Consider the following 18,455-nt stretch of genomic DNA (forward strand, 5'->3'; position numbering starts at 1 on the left):
TATAAACAGCATTGCATATAAACTCACATATGCAAACAAAATCCGTTTTCAATTTTAGAAATCAGAAACTGTTATTTAATTAATGCTTTAAATACCTACATGTGTTTTTATGTTACGTATCAAGAAGGGTGAGCTAGGAACTATTGTGCCGGCATCTGTGTTTCCACACGGAGACGCGGACTCGGACCGGTTCACTTCCTGTTGTGACGACCACATGGGTCTGAAGAGTTTTGCTGGTTGATGTTAATGTCTGCTCGCATGAGTATTTATTTATACATTTGATTTGTGTGTTATGTTTGACGGCTTCAGCCATGCAGGTGTCCAGTGTAAATAATGTGAAGATTTATAATCTGAGTCACGGAAAATCTCTTCCGGAGGTAAAGCATCCTTCTGTTTCTCTAACTTAACTTAGTTCAGTAACTTAGAGTTGATAAATAATCTAAATGATATGTTGTAGCCAATCTTTTAGTAAACTATCAGCTACTATATTTTCAAAACCAGCCTCATTTATTTGTATTTTACACCCCTTTACCTGTCAATTGTACGAAATGCTGATGGCAGTTAAGATCTCTTGTAATGAATGGTCTAACTTTATACCCATGCTTTAATTTATTAACTAAATGATTTCTTTGAAATTGCATTTGAGATTATCTGTAATGTCAGGTTAATTAAACAATGCATTACATTTTCATTTCAGTGGCTGTCAGATCGAAAGAAGAGAGCTTTACAGAATAAAGATGTTGGTAAGAACATATAACATTTAGATTTTATAAATCTTTTTTTTACAGTGGACACATAAGATATGTTCATGTAATGATATATTTGTCTTTCCTGTATTAAAGCATTAAAATGACATTTTTCTTTTCTTTAAATAGATATCCAGAAGAGGATTGAGCTTATTCAGGATTTTGAGATGCCCACAGTCTGCACCTCTATTAAAGTGTCTCGTGATGGACAGTACATATTAGCTGCAGGTACTTCAATGAGAAATCTCTTGGCTTGTGATTTGTCAGTTTGATTCCTAAAAAAGTAAAAAATAATATTTGTTGTACGTGCATGCGTGTTTTACAACTTGTTTAAATGCTTTCAGGCACGTACAAACCTCGAGTACGATGTTATGACACATATCAGTTATCTCTGAAGTTTGAGCGATGTCTGGACTCTGATGGTAAGTGTTATAAACATTTATAATACATGCAGTTTAAAATATACAGTGCTTTTTGTTCAACACTGATGTGTGATTATAAAACTAAAACTTAAATATAACCTAAACCTAAGTAAAATATGAGTGATATTAAAGAATAGTAAGAACAAAAAAAGTTTATTGCTTGATGAAAAAGTGTTGCTTTTTTGTGCAATGATAAGGTTAAAGTTGCCCTGATTCTCCTCATTTATAATTTTCAAAAATAAATAAGCAAACATTACTCTGTTTATTCATAACTAATGCAGTTTTATTTTCAAAGGTAACTGTTGTAAAAAATAAATCATTTTGCCAATAATTTTTACATTTCCTTCTGTGTGCCACTGCCTCAACCTCTCCATTATTAGCCTATAATATAATATTATATTATATTATTAATATTATTATTAGCCTATAGTACCCGAGTTCATTGAGTTTCGTGATGCATGCTATACACCTTCAAGCATGCATGCACATAAAAATTTACTTTAATTTAATTCATTCACTTTTATTCCTTGCATTTAATTTAAATTTACATTTTGTAATATGCAAATAAAACTAAACATTTTAGAAAATGTTTAATTATCTCACATGGAATGATGGGCCAAATTAAAGTGACCGTAGTTTCAATGTATTCAGTGTTGTAATACTTAAGATTATTATTATTATTATTATTAGATATCATATATTATATGTAAGTGTGTAAGGGTTATTTTATTTTGCAAACGCTGGTCGTGATGTTTTGGGTTTTCTCTGTTGTATCTCTGTGATGATATCTGATGTCCTCTGTGTCTGACTCCACTGGTTAATATTTTAGTATGACCACATGCAAGCACTTAAGCTTCCATTACAAATAACAAAAGATGTGATGACTGAGACAGGTGCTTGATGATGTAATGAAGGTCATCTGATGTTTTTTTTTCTCATCACAGTGGTGGCGTTTGATATTCTATCAGATGATTACTCTAAGGTAAGAATTTCACCTTTTGTGTCTATGCTTATGTGTCTGTTTTAATGGTGCTTGACTCTAATAGAAAAACTAATGAATTGTTTAATATTTAATATTTTGTCTTTGTTTGCATATAGTTGGTGTTTCTGCATATCGACCGCTATGTGGAATTTCACTCTCAGCACGGTCATTACTATAAGACTCGCATCCCAAAATTTGGTAGGGATTTCTCCTACCACTACAACTCTTGTGACCTGTACTTCGTGGGTGCCAGGTAATGTCATTTTTTGTTAATAGTCCTTTATAACCATTAAACTTACAAATTCCTATTTTTAATGCATGCACCAAGTCTGTTTTGTTGTAATGTAATTATGTATAATGTTATGCTCCAGTTCAGAGATCTTCCGGTTGAACCTTGAACAAGGCAGATTTCTCAACTCTCTACAGACAGACGCAGTGTAAGTATCTGACCATCAGAGGGCGCCAGTGTTTGTTTTTTCGTGAAGATGTTCCAGGAAAAAGATTACTAAGAAATAACCTAGACATGCTGTTACTACATGAGCAATGCGTTAGTGGAGCAAAAGATCATGGGTTCAAACACAAATTCACTGATAAAAAATGTATACCGGCTAATGCACTGTAAAATTAAATAAAAATTGTGTTTGTCAACTACCTAAATGTTTGATGAGTTGATCTGAATGTTGAAACTCTTGTGTCTTTACAGAGAATTGAATGTGTGTGACATTAATCCCGTCCATCATCTGTTTGCTGCAGGTACATTAGAGGTCAGTGTAACGCTTGGTAATAAATGACTTAAGTTCATGTTGTTGGTTGGTTGATGAGTTATTGTGTGTTGGTGTTTGTTAGAGGGGCGAGTGGAATGCTGGGATCCTCGTGTAAGGAACAGAGTGGCTGTTCTTGACTCCGCCCTCAGCAGCGTCACTGATGGAACCGAGTGAGTCACATGACCTTATTTATCCTGATGACAGCGTTGCTATGCAACATGTTTACAGTGCTAAGATACAAAGTTTCAACCATTGTTACAGAAATGTTTGAAGGAATGTAGCCATCATCATCATTATAAATGCAGTTACTTTTATATAAAAATGTTTCATTGCATTTTGTTTTAAATTTGTTGGCCCTATATGTACATTAGAGGTCTTTTCGGGTCCAAAGAAATGTACCTCACCCGAAATGACCCGAATTACTTTTTACATGAAACTGACACGCATAAGTAATATTCTTTAAAGAAAGACCCAACCCGAGACAAACCTGAGAAAATTATACCCAAGTCCAACCCAGTGGCAATTTTTTAAACCCGAATGTGAATAGCAGCGATGAGTCAGACATAAAGAAACCCTGCTGGCCTCGCAACCAATTTGGCTTACTATTTGTTTTCATTTATTATCTGATGGCGACACCAAGGTAACCACCATAATGTGCATTGAAAGGTCTGGCTCAATGAAAATAACCTAACGCCAGCCACACGATGTTACAAGCGCTCATGGCAAACACAGGAGAGTTGGAAAAGGACTCGATGTAGACGCGAGATAGTTTGTGTCTTCTCAGGTCCATTATAAACTCATTATAAATTACCAGAGGGCACTAAAGTTATACCAGACTTGTGTCTGAGGCACACGTGAAACTTTTATACCTGAACCCGCTCGGTTTGGACCTCAGGTTTTCTGATCAAGGTGGACCCGTGAAGTTCTATAATGTACACGTGCGACTAGTCATGCTGATGTTGTAATATGAGCAATTTTTTGGCTGATTTGTTTTAGTTGAACTTAAAATAATGCATTTAAACAATAAAATAATTTCAATAAAGTATTTGTGAATGAGAGCTGTAGTGTCTCTGAATTTGAAAATGTTTTAGTAGTTAATTTTGTGAATAAAGGAAAAGTTATTTCAGATGTTTAATGTGCAGCATGTTTTAATCGTGTTAATCTCTGTTGTAGGGTTGAAGGTTTGCCGTCAGTCAGCGCACTGAAGTTTAACGGTTCTTTGGGTTTGGCAGTGGGCACCAGTACTGGACAGGTCAGTACTTTACCAGTCTAACTAAACTTTTTTTACAGAGGCTTAATGATTGACTCATTGTGACGGTTGAATAATCAGACTTGTGTTGTGTGTTCAGGTTCTTCTCTATGATCTGCGTTCCTCACATCCTCTGCTGGTTAAAGATCATTACTACGGTCTGCCCATTAAATCCCTTCATTTCCAAGACCAGCTTGATCTGGTGATATCTGCCGACTCCAAAATCATCAAGATGTGGAACAAAAACAACGTAAGAGCCTAATTCTTAGTTTTAATGAAATACTTTACCCCGAAACATTAAACGTGCAGTAAACATGTTTATCATTTCAGGGAAAAGTGTTTTCCTCCATCGAACCGCAGGCCAACATCAATGATGTCTGTCTCTACCCATCCTCTGGTTAGTTGAATGCAAATGAGCTGAACCTGTACCGCAGTAAAACATCAGTTTACTCTTTAAAGACTCACATGAAATAAAAGTTGACAGTAAATTTTATCAGACACACTTAAAATATGTATAAACAGTCTTTACTTCTGAAAAACTGAGCAAATGATTGATTATTGACTTTGATGTGTTTAGTCTGTCTGTAAGATAAGTCTGTTTTTTGTCATTTGAAGTAGAGGTCATATTTACCCCATTGTGATGTTTAGACCCACATGTAGACGTTTGGAGAATGTTGGCACCATAAATCATGTGTGTTTTCTTGACCTGTCACTTGTGTATTTTTGTTTCTTCTTACTGTTTTCTAACACATTTTACAGGTATGCTGTTCACTGCCAATGAGGATCCTAAAATGAACACCTTTTACATTCCTGTAAGTATTTTATTGAGTCATAGTGATTATGTGTACATTGTGTTCAGTTACACACCTTTCCTGAGTTTCTGAGTAAAAGCACAAATATGAGACACGTGTTGAATAAGAGATTAACTTTTCTGTGAAACCATTTTAAATCAAGCGTTGCACGTGACGTATATACAGCTACATTTTTGTAGAGATAAGTACAGCACATAAGTATACATGTATGCACAGAGTTCCCACAGGTAATGGAATTTCTGGAATCTCATTGAATTTTTTAAGGTCTTTTTTCCCGACATAATGGGGTGGTTTCCTGGAAAGGGATTATCTTAAGACAGGACTAGGTCTTAGTTTAATTAAGAAATATAACTAGTTTCAAACATGCCTTACTAAAACATTACTTGTGTGCATTTTGATGCAAAATAAAGGGCATTGATGTATTTTAAGATATGTCAGTGCAAATTGTTTTCAGTTTGGACAGATCTTACATTTACTTTAGGAGTCTAATCCCTGTCCGGGAAACTGCCCCTAAAAGGCAGGGATGTAAAATTAAAAGTCAAGGAATATCAGGGATTTTGTTTGTTGCTTTAAATTTTAGTTTTAATTTTTTAAAAATGTAATCCGGTTGTTAAAGGCGGGGTGATTTTTGAAAAACACTTTGGAAAAGTGAGTCGGGCCGACTACCAAAAACCTTGTAGCCAATCAGCAGTAAGGGGTGTGTTTACTTACCGACATCGTTGCCTGGTTTGCGTATGTGTGGGGCGGGTCTATCAAAAGAAGGTCCAGATTCTATTGGGGTAGGGGCGTGTTTGTTTAGGTGATTTCAAACGTCAACATTGGCTTTCAGAGATCATGCACCCCGCCTTTAACCTGTGACGTTAGGACTACCATTTCCGGCTCCAAGCCTTCTCTGACTACAATTAAAACAGCTGTTTATTCATTTTACACATTTAGATACATTTTTATAAACTCAAGGTGTACACTACATTATCCAGGCTCACGGCATCCTGGACACAAGTCGTGAAAATACAGCTTTTCAGTCAGTGAAAGTCAAGAAATTTGACTTGGTGTGGGAACCATCTATATAATAAAATGATCTACACCCATAATGTGAACACAAAGTTTCATTACTGTAAAGGCAGTACAGCAAACTAGTACAGTGTATACATTAAAAACTACCCCATATATATAGTATTAAATATTATATTAATTAAAATAATAAAAGGGGACATTTCACATTTTTAAGATGTCAAATAAAACTTTTGTGTCCCCAGAGTACATATGTGACGTTTAAGCTCAAAATATCATATAGATAATTTATTATAGCATGTTAAAATTTTCACTTTGTAGGTGTGAGCAAAAATGTGCTGTTTTTGGGTGTGTCCATTAACATGCAAATAAGCTGATCTCTGTACTAAATGGCAGTGTCGTGGTTGGATAGTGCAGATTAAGGGGCGGTATTATGCTCCGTTTACACCAGCCGCGGTAGAGGCGTCAAGCGCGAGTGATTTCAATGTTAAGTCAATGTGAAGACGCGTTGAAGTGCATCTGGAGGTCTCGCGGCGCGAATGAGGCGTTACGCATCGCGTTAACCAATCAGGAGCTTGCTTTAGTAGTGAAGTGATTACAGAAAGTGAGCGGAGTCGCAGAAGCCCCTCCCATGATGCGAATTTCCATGTGAATGTCTCGATCACTAGAATTTCATGCACGGCTTTCACGCGCGAATGAAGCGAGTACACTCAAACTGTTCAAGCGGCAAACTAGACGCGATTTTGACGCCTCAAACCTGGCTGGTGTAAACCCACGGTTATCCCCTTCTGACATCATAAGGGGAGATCAATTTCAATGAGCTATTTTTTTACATGCTTACAGAGAATGGTTTACCAAAACTAAGTTACTGGATTGATCTTTTTCACATTTTCTAGATTGATAGTAGCACAGGAGATCCAATTATAGCACTTAAACATGGAAAAGTCCGATTTTCATGATATGTCCCCTTTAATATCATGTTTTTACATTACAGTAGGCTAGTGTAAGTTGAGAGAGTTTATTTGTAATGTATAGGTCGTAATGCAAAATGTCTTAATGGTCTCATGAATGGATTTATTATACGTCTGTAAGGTATTTTTCTGATGTGTTAAATCTGCGTTTCTTCAGGCTCTTGGTCCTGCTCCACGCTGGTGTTCCTTCTTAGATAATCTAACAGAAGAACTTGAGGAGAACCCAGAGAGCACCGTCTATGACGACTATAAGTTTGTTACCCGCAAGGACCTGGAGAACTTGGGTAAGAGTTTTCCACATTCTCTGTGGGTTTGCGTCTGAATGTTTTTGATTTATGAACGTAATAAAGTCTGTGGTTAATATTTGTCCAAGATCATTTTCCTCAGGCCATTTCAAACTAACTTCAATTTACCCTACTGAAAAAAAACAGCTAAAACCAGCACTAGCTGCTTGGCCAGCGTGGTTTTAGCTGGTTAAGCTAGTGTAGCATGCTGGTTTTAGAGAGGCGGGGAGACCAGCTGACCCACCAGCCTAAACCAGCTTGAACTTGGCTCGTGTACTTGCTGGTTCTTCAGTCTGGTCAAGCTGGTTTTAGCCAGCTTAAAAGTGGCCAAAACCCCTCTAAAACCTGCCTGCTTTTTAAAGAGTTAACTGTTCTTCTGAAAACACAACTTTGGAATTTGCCTTAAGGATAGGTTTTATCATTTTAATTGATGGGCATGTTATGACCGGTAATATGGAGGTGTGCCTGAAGGGTTGAATGGAGATTTTGGGTGGATCTTTGTTCATCTGTCAGTCTTTTATTGTTACTTGTAAAACATTCCGTAGTTACAGTTACTGAACGCACAACATCCTAACAGTTTACTGAAGTCAAAGATTGATGTGTACTAGCAGACCGAACCGAAACAGAGCCGGATAGACAAAAATATTCAATCCAGTGGGCAGAAGGTGGGAAAGATGAAGGAAAACAGCTGAGGAATGTCAGCATCAGCAGAAAGCAGCTTGTGTGACGCAGATGATTGTATAACAGTGGGTCCAATGAAAGAGAAGAGATGTTAGTGAGTCTGATTGGTTTAGCAAAAGTGAGATCCCCAGAAAGACGTGCATTTACAAAACTCACAAAATTTCAAAATCCCTGGGAGCCCTTCAAGCAGGCGTTTTTCCGTATTTGGTACCCCGAAATGAATGCAAGTAGACAGAACCAAATATTTGGATTGATGATTATGAATGATTATATGTGTATTGATAGATGTTTTGTCTAAATATTCTACATTAAAAATAATGTCATTTTTATTCTAAGTTAACTAAAAATTTCTGTAAACTTCAAATTCTGAATCTGAAAAAGTCACAGATAACAAAATGCGCTTGATGTTGAGGGCATCTGACCACAATGTTTGCCTTGCTATTCTTGTTGTTTTTGGTGCTGGAAAATCTTTCTCTGCTTTTCTCCACACTGGATATACTCACCATTTAATATTGGTCCAATGGGTCACAAAACTCACAGTTTGGATCATATAATGTTTTTCCAGTGAGAGACTGGATCATTTATAGATCAGTTAAAAATGGGCTACTGTCGCTTTAAGAGCAAGTTCTGCATGGAGCCACATGGCTTAATGTCACACATCTGATTTTTTTTAACTCATTATGTTTACTTCAAAACACAGATACATTTTGGTAGGCCGACTAGATGGCACAATAGCCCCGGGACATCAGGCTAGCCATTTTGCGAGCCCTGATTTATGACTACTTAAAATATTGTGCAATGTTGATTGTGCTTAAAAATGTACAGTTTTACAATTGCAATCCATCATTTTGACAAAGAACAGGAAATGAGTCAATTAAACCTGCTACGTCAAGATATTTCATATTTGAACCAATAAAGCTTGTTAACCAAGCTTAAGTTAACCAATTAATAATTGACAGATTACTAATCCTAACTAGTGGTATGGTTCTTTACTGTTAAATTGCAGTTATAAGAACATGTCGAGGGGTGAGAACCAGAAGTGGGAAAGTGACATTGTGGGTGAAATGGAGATGTATATATCAAATGAAACCTCGTGATGAGCTGCCAAAAAGACACGAGTGAATTCTTAATCAATTTACATTTATTAAATAGTGAAATTGGTACACAAAGTAAGATCCAACCATGGTCATTTTTTTGTTTTTGTCCTTGTGTTAAAGATACAATTTGTATTTATGTGCCGAAAGATGGCGCCAGATCAAACAAAAACAATGATGTTGTTTACTGACGCTCTGAAGCAGCGTGGAGTTATGGGATTTGTAGTCTTTAACTTTAGCCATCAATCAGACGAGAACGAGAAATCACGTTGATGGATAAGGTAATCAAGTCTTATAAATGTTGCGTTTGATGACATCGTTTGTTTCATTATGTAAGTTTATATGTGATGTTCAATGTGATCAATATAATAGCATACGTTTTTTGAAGGGTTGCGAATCAAAACAACTCACCCATCGCGTAAAACACAAGCAGGATCAGAATCTCGGTCTAGTTAAATGTTGTCGTGAAGCTCTCTCTATCCAGAAAATGCAAGACCAAATTGATCCTCCCTCGTTTTGTTCCAAACTCTTCTTGTGTCGTTTGGTTGGCCCGTACGCTTACAGGAGCTGACACAACCCGCGGCAGACGGTACAGAGATATCCATAAGTCCATAAGCAAGCGCATAGTTCCGCATTTGTCGACAACACTGGCTGCGTCCGAAAACTCAAGGCAGTGAGGACTGTGAGGACTTGTGGCCTCGCTGCCTCATGAGGACATGACTTCGGCCTCGGAGGCCTGAAGGCCGCTCAGAGAAAGGCTTTCCGACGCACTTCAAAGGCAGCGTGTTTGAAATAAAAACAGAGAGCGCCTTTGTGATAACTAATCACATATTTGAAAACTACAATACTAATTTCTCGCTAGAAATGAAATTAAAATGCTTAAAAAGTGAAAATATACGTTTATTTTCACTAAATTTGTGCTCCAGCCGCTTCCTTGGCCGCCATTTTATTTTTTCGAGCTCGACCAGTGTGGTCATGTGGGTTACGTCAGTAAAGGCGGTGACAAAGGGTCACATGGATATTAACGTCATTGACAGGAGACTGCACTGCCCCGTGTCAATGTTTTGAATGGAAATTTTCTCACGATTTACAAGTAGTTGAAAACATTACAGATATTGATAGTAATCAGCTGGACAAAATATATAACACTGGCCTAGTGGTTTTTGGAGATTTTACTGCAAATATCTTACAAATTGCACCTTTAAATTGGTAAAATGTCACTTACGCACTTCTGGATCTCAACCCTCGATGTGTGAACGGGGCCATTTTTTTAATACTTGTAAAATTGCTCCTGTCAATTTACCAGTTAAAGAAGTTGTACGTTTGCCAGTAATTTATTGGAGCAATGCTATGTGTGAACAGATTACCTGTATGAGCGAGAACGACGTCAGAACACGCTGAGTTTGCTGATATCACGAGACAGCATTTTGACTTCTCTGGAAGTATAGTGACGGTTTAAAACACAAGATTTTGTCACACCCCTATATCTTACTGGAAAAAGGGCAGAACATCTTTGAATACATTTTTGCATTTCCTGTAAGAATGATTCTGGTAAATTTATGGTAATTTACTGTGAAAGAGGCTTTTGTCTGATGGGTTTGTTGTTGTCAGTCTGAAGCTGTTGTGTAACAGCTGATGTGTGGGTTTCATGTCTAGTGTAAATCTTTTTAGGTGGTTGATCGGTGAAATAGCTCACAAAACTTGATAGAGAGAAAGGTCAATAATGTGCTTAAGGACAAACCTGGCAATTTAAAATGAATAATATAAAAACAGATAAACATAAATTTATCTTAAGTGTTGCGATCCAGATGGTGTAATTTGGTAGCAATAATCAATCTTCATCAGTTATTGATCAATGAGTGATCAATGATGTTTGGTTGTCTGTGTTTTGTAAGGGTCAAGGTATTGACCCGGGTTTGAAAGTTGATGTAGAAATGTCCCTGCGTGCTTTCTGGACCACTACATTAACTTAAAACATTACTTACAGCTCAAATATGAAAAGTGAATCAGCAAAGAAATAATGCTAGAGCTTTTCTCACACTGACTTCGGTGACGTGCGATGTTGTTAAAAATACATTTATTGATATCAATAATAGTTATTCTTGAATTAAGGGTTCAAATCTGGAGTTGGTATTTAAATGTATTTTTATACGTGTTTATTGAAAACATCTCAAAAATAACAGATTTCATCCGTAATCTTTAAGTTTATAAGCATGTTATAGACAGGACCAGCGCATAATTGTTTATTTGTATTATTATTGTTATTATAGTGTAATTATTTGTAATGACCCAAATAAATCTGTTTGTTTTTGTTTTTCAATGGTTGTATTTTTTTTCCAGGTTTGACTCATCTGATTGGCTCGGCTCTGCTCAGGGCTTACATGCATGGATTCTTCATGGACATCAGACTTTATCACAAGGTGCTCATAAATAACTTTAATATTTATGTTAAAGCATTTGAGCAGGATTTTCTGTATGATGACTTTCATTGTTATGGGTAAAAAACTTTGATTCACATGCACTGCTGTAGGTGAAGACTTTGGCAAACCCATTCGCGTATGAGGAGTACCGCAAGGACCGAATCCGGCAGAAGATTGAGGAGTCGAGAGCACAGAGGGTGCAGATCAAGGTACAGTAACACACATTCAGCCCGTCTTTGTAATTGACTGAATGCTTGTTTCATAGAAATAAATGAGTGGGAAACATTTGGAGAACAAAAAACGCTTATTTTAGTCATCTGGACAAATGCATGAAGAATGAAAGGAATCTAGTTAGACGTTATTGTCACATAATGAGACCATTGACTGTATGCGTCACTTAAAAACTGAAGAATGGCTGTGTTTTTATGAGGGCTACAATAATTAATTGATAATGAAAGTAGTGTTTATTGATTAGTTTGGTCTGTGACATCACTTGACCCCTGCCCTATCAGAACAAACAGAGCACATTGTTTATTCCCATGCTTGTGTTATCTTCAAGGCTTTGACTCTCTGTGTTTCTCTTGTCCTGTTATCTGTGTTCATAACAGAAGCTGCCCAAGGTCAATAAAGAGCTGGCCATGAAACTCATGGAGGAACGCGATCTTCACACCAAGAAGATGAAGAAAAAGGGCAAAGTGAGAGATCTTCCTCTGTTACACAACTACACACTGATTGTTTCGGGAGTTTATATAAATCTCGCTCTCTCTCTCTCCTATTATCTGTTTGCAACCAAGGACGCAGCCAACCTCCTGACGGACGATCGGTTCAAGGTGATGTTTGAGAATCCTGAATACCAGGTGGATTCACAGAGCGAAGAGTTCAGACTGCTGAACCCCATCGTGTCTAAAGTGGGTGAAAGGAGAAGAAACAAACTGGTCCAGTCTGTCCATGATGAGGAACAGCAGGTAAATTAAGAGCTTAAAGTAACACTGAATAAAATCATTTTTATGATTACTCAAAAGTTTTATGCCTTCCAGAAAATTTTGTCTTTAAATATATAAACATACAATATATCAAATAAAAACAGACCCTCTGCTTTAAACAAAAAAACATTTCATCCTATCTTTATTACTTTTCTTTTTATCATGTCTCAAATAATGAGTAGGTTTCTTCAAAAACACCAAATTTTAAGCAAAACGCTGAGATAATTGCATTTTTGTAAAGGACTTTTGTTAGAGATTCAGAACCATAGATATGTATATAAAGGCTAGATGCCTCGACCACACTGCTGGCCAATCGAGTTGAACGTCCGCATTTTGCGGCCATCTTACGACAGGGTGCTCGCTCACTCGTAGCATTGAGTTTTAATGGTGCAGGTACTTTTAAATGACCATAACTTGCTCAATTTTCTACCGATTTTCAAACAGTTTGGTTTGTTATAAACATCAAAGATGTACCTATTAGGGATCGACCGATATGGGTTCTTCAGTGCCGATGCCGATACCGATTTTTGTTTCATCAGCCTTAGCCGATGACCGATACAGGCTGACGATTTTCTTGAGCCGATACTGCTTTTGCTCACTCAGTTTACATCATAAAAATGACACAATCATGATGCCAAATGTTACAAGTCTCAATTTTAAAAAAGTAACATTTATAGAACTTAAAAAACTATATTTAACAAATAGTAAAAACAGGTGAGGGTGTTATGGAACAATCTTTTGATGTTGTCATGGAAAGGTTGGTTGTTTTTAGTTACATGACCTGCAATCGCTTGCTGCTTTCAGCACTTTGTCTGTAAATAATGCCGGAAAAAAATCGGCGACCACGGCAGCCACATATCAGCCGATACACATAAAACTTGCAAATATCGGCCGGCCGATATATCAGTCTATCACTAGTACCTATGACACTGCATGAATCCAGAATTATAGCCATGTTAATAACGTTTGTAAGAAACCAAACCGTTTGAAAATCGGTAAAAAATTAAGCAAGTTATGGTCATTTAAAAGTACCTGCATCATTAAAACACAATGCTACGAGTAAGCAAGCGCCCTGTGGTAAGATGGCTGCCAGGTGATGACGTTAGAGACTCCGCCGTAACACATCTAGCCTTTATTATAAATATCTATGTTCAGAACGATGATCAAAAAAATACATAGTGTTTACTGTTTTTGGATCAGTGGATACTTCGGTGTTTTAATAAGTTAGGTAAGAGTGAAACCTAGTGGACAATAACAGAAATATGAATTGCTGTAGAAACTTGTGATTGGCAGGGAAGCATTTTCTCTTAAAGGGGACATATTTTAAAAATCTGACTTTTTCTATGTTTAAGTGCTATAATTGGATCCCCAGTGCTTCAATCACCCTAGAAAACCCAGTAACTTGGTTTTGGTAAACCAATTTGGCTCCCCTTGTGATGTCAGAAGGGGATCTTATTATAATAATAACGCTCCTTAATCTGCACTATCCAATCACGGCACTGACATTTAGTGCAGAGATCAGCTCATTTGCATTTAAAGGGACAAACAAAACTGGCACATTTTTGCTCACACCTACAAAGTGCCAATTTCAACATCTTATAATAAATTATCTGTGTGGTATTTTAAAGCTTAAACTTCACATACACACTCTGGGGACACCAAAGATTTATACTACATCTTAAAGTCTTGTGAAATGTCCCTTTAATTGACAAGTTAACGGCAGGGAAAGAGAAAAAATATTGGGGAGGTTTCCTGGACATGGATTAGACTAGTCCTAGACTAAAATAAATGTAAGAGCTGTCCAAACTGAAAACAACTTGCACTGACATATCTTAAAATACATCAATGCTCTTTGTTTTGCCTCAAAATGCACACAAGTAATGTTTTTAGTAAGGCATTTTATTAAAACTAGTTATATTTTCTAATTAAATTTAGGCCTAGTCCTGGATTAAGCTAATCCCTGTCTGGGAAACCAGCCATTAATTTTAAAGTTTCACTAGTTTGAGAGTGCATTACCCTTAAATTTCACACTATGATGTTTCTCTTCTCATCTTACTAGCAGGATGAGGAAGAGGAGGAGATTGAGGGCCGCGCCAGCTCGGATGAAGAGGAAAGTTCTGATGATGATAAGAGTTGGGTGGAGGAGGTGAGAGAGCAGAGACGTCTCCTGCGGTTGGAAGAGAGAGAGCGCAGGAACGACGAGAGGAAAGAGAGACGACAACAAGACCGTAACACCAGCTTACAGAGTTCTGATCCGGTCAGGAATCCTCGGCAGGACGCTCAGAATCGGCCTCGCTTCTATCAGATTAAAGCTGGAGAAGAGTTTCGCAGCTTCACTGATGTGGCTCACAAACAAAAGATGCAGAAGACGTTACTAAAGTTTATAAACAACGCACTTTACACCTAGACTATTATAGTCCCATACATGAACATCCACACCTCTGTGCAGTTAATACAGAACATGAGAGGTTTAAAATAATGTAAGCCTGTTTTAACCTCGTCTGACACCCAGTGACTTGTGTTGAAGCTGGCTGGTTTATTAACATACATGGTTCACTTATTATTATATACAGATCCCTTCTTATTATGTTCCTTCTTATTATGTCATCCGACAGGACATCTCTGGAGGAGAGACTCAAGCGAGAGGAGAGATCTGGGATGTTGAACCTCAATGACACAGCAGTTGGAAGTAAACAGCTCACCTTCACCCTAAAGAAGGTAAAATATAACCACAACCTTCCCAGATACTTTACCGTCTGCGCAGACATACTGCTGCAACACGAGTCACACTTCCGCACATGCAATATTTAATGCACTTACCTACATAACAATGTGCATTTACCTTAAAACAAAACATTTAAATACCTGTAGTTTTTTGTAACAGTGCACTGATCATGTATACTCAACATAGTCCCATTCAACAAAATAAAAAAACGCCTACCTTTTCTTCCTAAATTAGCATTTACGCTTAAATTGCTATTGGGCAACTCTGTGGAAATGTCAACAGTGGAAACACCAAAGAACATTTTTTATTTTGTTTATTTTGGTTTGTAGTTCAGAATCGCTATTCTCATGAATTGCATGTGACGTATCAGGTATCTAAATATTGCCATATGACAAATCGCTTTGTTTGGATAAAAGCATCTGATAAATTCCTTAACATAATGTAAATGTAGGTACTTTTAATATGACAATACACAGAATATATGAAGAGTTTGGTTGCAAAACGCAATAAATCCATTTAGACTAATTTGGGTAAAAATCTGTCTTCTATAAGATGAAAACCACTATTTTCTGTTACAAACATTCACATAGCATCTTTAGGTTATAATAACATAAAAAATTCAAATCCATAATTAGATTTTCGAAGATTTATCATAAAAACTGATTATTTTTATATAATAAATCTATTGAATCAATATAAAAGTTTTTTTTAAGTAACAAGATAAGTTGATATGACAACCTCTGAACTTGGTCAATACTCATACCATACATACAGGAACTGGACCAAAATACATTCAATCATTCATCGCTCCAAAAATGAATTCAACAGGTCATCTTGTTAATGCTATAAATTACAACAACAAAAGAAAATGTCATCAAGAACATGAACAACAATATTACATTAGATGACAGAATGACATTTCTCTTACATTTAACTTTGCCATGTTATATTTATTTAGTTAACTAGTGGTATACACTGATTAAACATTAATGGCATTAATCAAAACACTGTCATTGCTATAATCGATAATGAAAGTACTATTTATACACACACATACATGTATACATTTCAGAAAATTTGTTTATTTTTATATATAATATAAAATATAAATAAATATATATTTACATGTAAATGTGTCTTAAATACATAAATGAATTTGTGTGTATTTATGTAAGGAATAATTGACGACGGGCCATTGAATTAATATAAATAATAAATAAGTGTCACACCCGCTCTACGTTGAACATCACATAGGCATAAAAACAGAAGTATAGTTCAGAGCTTAAGTATTCAGTGTGAGGTTGTAAACTTTGTGTAGATTTGACAGATCATAATGATTTCCTTCATGTAAAACTCTCATACTTTATCAGTCAGAGAAGCAGAGAAATCAACAGCGGGCTGAACATGATCATCATGAAGAGAGGAGGAAGATCAGACGTGCCGCAGGTCACTTACATTCAAATAGAGGAGGAGGAGGAAGAGGACGAGGCAGAGGAGGAAGAGGGGGAGGTGGAAGGGGACGAGGCGGGGGAGGAGGAAGAGGCCGGAGACCTTTTTAAAATCACACTGATCATGTGCCTTAAGTACAGGACTTTTTTAATACTGCATAAAAAAGTGTTGTGGTGATATTGTATTTCATATGAAATGCATGAGATTGTGAGGAGACTGAGACTGTTGCAACTGTGAGTTTCATTACAGATGCTGACAATGAGCAAGAACTGTCTTACTTTCATATTGTGCGTCTGTGCGTGTGTCTCGAACCTCCTTTGTTTCACAACATCATGTTGTGAAGTCTAAACAGGACCTTTTGTTTTGTAAAGAATCATAAAACATTTTACTCCCTTCTCCTCTCATTTCTTTTCTGTTGCATTGTACTACGAAACCAATCGGATTCACTATTTAATAACTATAATTCTATTAATTTTCTTTTTTCTCACGGGTATTTTACTGATTTCTGATTTTACCTTTGCAAAAGAGGTTCAACAAAAACAGTAACTCTGTTAAAGGGAATGCACTTCTGAGTACGTAAGAAAAAAGACAAAATTTGTTTAATCGCTGATATTAGGATAAAGTCATTGTGCATGGAAACAAGAGATTAACATTGAATGTGTGTTCCCTTGTGATGCATTTAAATATCCCAACACTCTCTATAAACCAGTGGTTCTCAAACTTTTCAGCGTGCGGACCCCCTTGTATACGGTTCAAATGTATGACATAAAATATTCCAAAATGTAACATTTAAATTATTTATCTGACATTTAATAACACAGAATTCATGATAAATGAATTAATTTTATAAAATGTTATTAAACCAGGGCCCCCTTGGCACCATCTCAGGGACCCCCAGTTTGAGAACCAATGCTATAAACATCGTACAAAATATACATTATACAAAATGTGCTTAAGATTTCTGGTGTTTTATAGGTTAGCCATAATGAATTGCATTATTCAATATATTTTAGTTATACTGTCACCAATGAATTACACCTGTCACAAGAGTTTTTTTTATTTGCATCTAACTATTACGGCTATAGCCACCAATTTATCATGCTTTTTACTTTAAGTGATGGAGGTTATTCAAATCAAATCTGCTTCAGTTTATGAAACCGTCAGCTGCTTATATTTAAATATCAGAAGTTACATTTAGATGTGAAAGCGTTCCTCATCTGAGTTTTTCCTGTAAGTCACTTCCTTTTTTTATCTTTACTGCATTCAGACAGAATACTATATTGTATCATCAACCTCAGGGCTGTGAATGGTGCTTTTTGATCGTCTGATCGCACAGTTTGAGCTGATGCTGGGAAGGTTATATATCTTTTATGTGTGTTCCTTGAGATCAATCTTGTTATTTGTGTTGCAAATACAATGCTGTACGAGTTGAGCTACAGGACCACCAAAATAATAAATCTGACTTGTGTATTTGAAAGTCGCTTGACCATTAAAGGGTTAACAATAATTAAACTTTGAGCTCAGTAAAGAACAATTCTTGAGAGCTATCAAGCAGATTTAATCATTTTGATCTTTTTATGATTTATTTAAAGAGAATCTCTACGGTATGATGTCATTGCTCATCATGTTAATTGTGGTTGGTGAAGTAATTTCAGATGTATATGGAATTACATTTGTGCCAAATAAAACAAACACAACTTTTGCAAAAATGAACAAAAATATATAAAAGATTAAAACACTCTGAATATAAAAACAGGCAAAAAAATAACATCATCTTTAAATATACTGCATTCTTTGTTGATGGTTTTCTAAGCTTCACTTTCACTAATGCGTTGTCAGTGTTTTCATTTTCGCTTTCCAAG

The 18,455-nt window shown here is 36.4% G+C and overlaps 1 protein-coding gene across 2 annotated transcripts; it reads left to right on the top strand.

Annotated features, from left to right (window-relative positions):
• The first annotated feature begins 138 nt into the window (after positions 1–138).
• Positions 139–16,986, top strand: nol10 (nucleolar protein 10). Of its 2 annotated transcripts, none has more exons than XM_073869782.1 (21): positions 139–377; positions 698–743; positions 876–974; positions 1,091–1,168; positions 2,113–2,150; positions 2,267–2,403; positions 2,522–2,587; positions 2,854–2,914; positions 2,999–3,084; positions 4,088–4,166; positions 4,264–4,413; positions 4,494–4,560; positions 4,923–4,975; positions 7,115–7,241; positions 11,357–11,436; positions 11,547–11,645; positions 12,045–12,131; positions 12,231–12,401; positions 14,479–14,790; positions 15,039–15,137; positions 16,515–16,986. In XM_073869782.1, the coding sequence occupies exons 1-21, from the start codon at positions 312–314 to the stop codon at positions 16,701–16,703; spliced, it is 2,190 nt and encodes a 729-aa protein (XP_073725883.1). In that variant the 5' UTR covers positions 139–311; the 3' UTR covers positions 16,704–16,986. The 2 variants fall into 2 exon arrangements, with proteins under 2 accessions (XP_073725883.1, XP_073725884.1); XM_073869783.1 differs by having other exon boundaries at positions 14,482–14,790.
• The last annotated feature ends 1,469 nt before the right edge of the window (positions 16,987–18,455 follow it).

Source organism: Misgurnus anguillicaudatus, chromosome 7 (assembly GCF_027580225.2).
Source record: "Misgurnus anguillicaudatus chromosome 7, ASM2758022v2, whole genome shotgun sequence".
Lineage (NCBI taxonomy): Eukaryota > Metazoa > Chordata > Actinopteri > Cypriniformes > Cobitidae > Misgurnus > Misgurnus anguillicaudatus.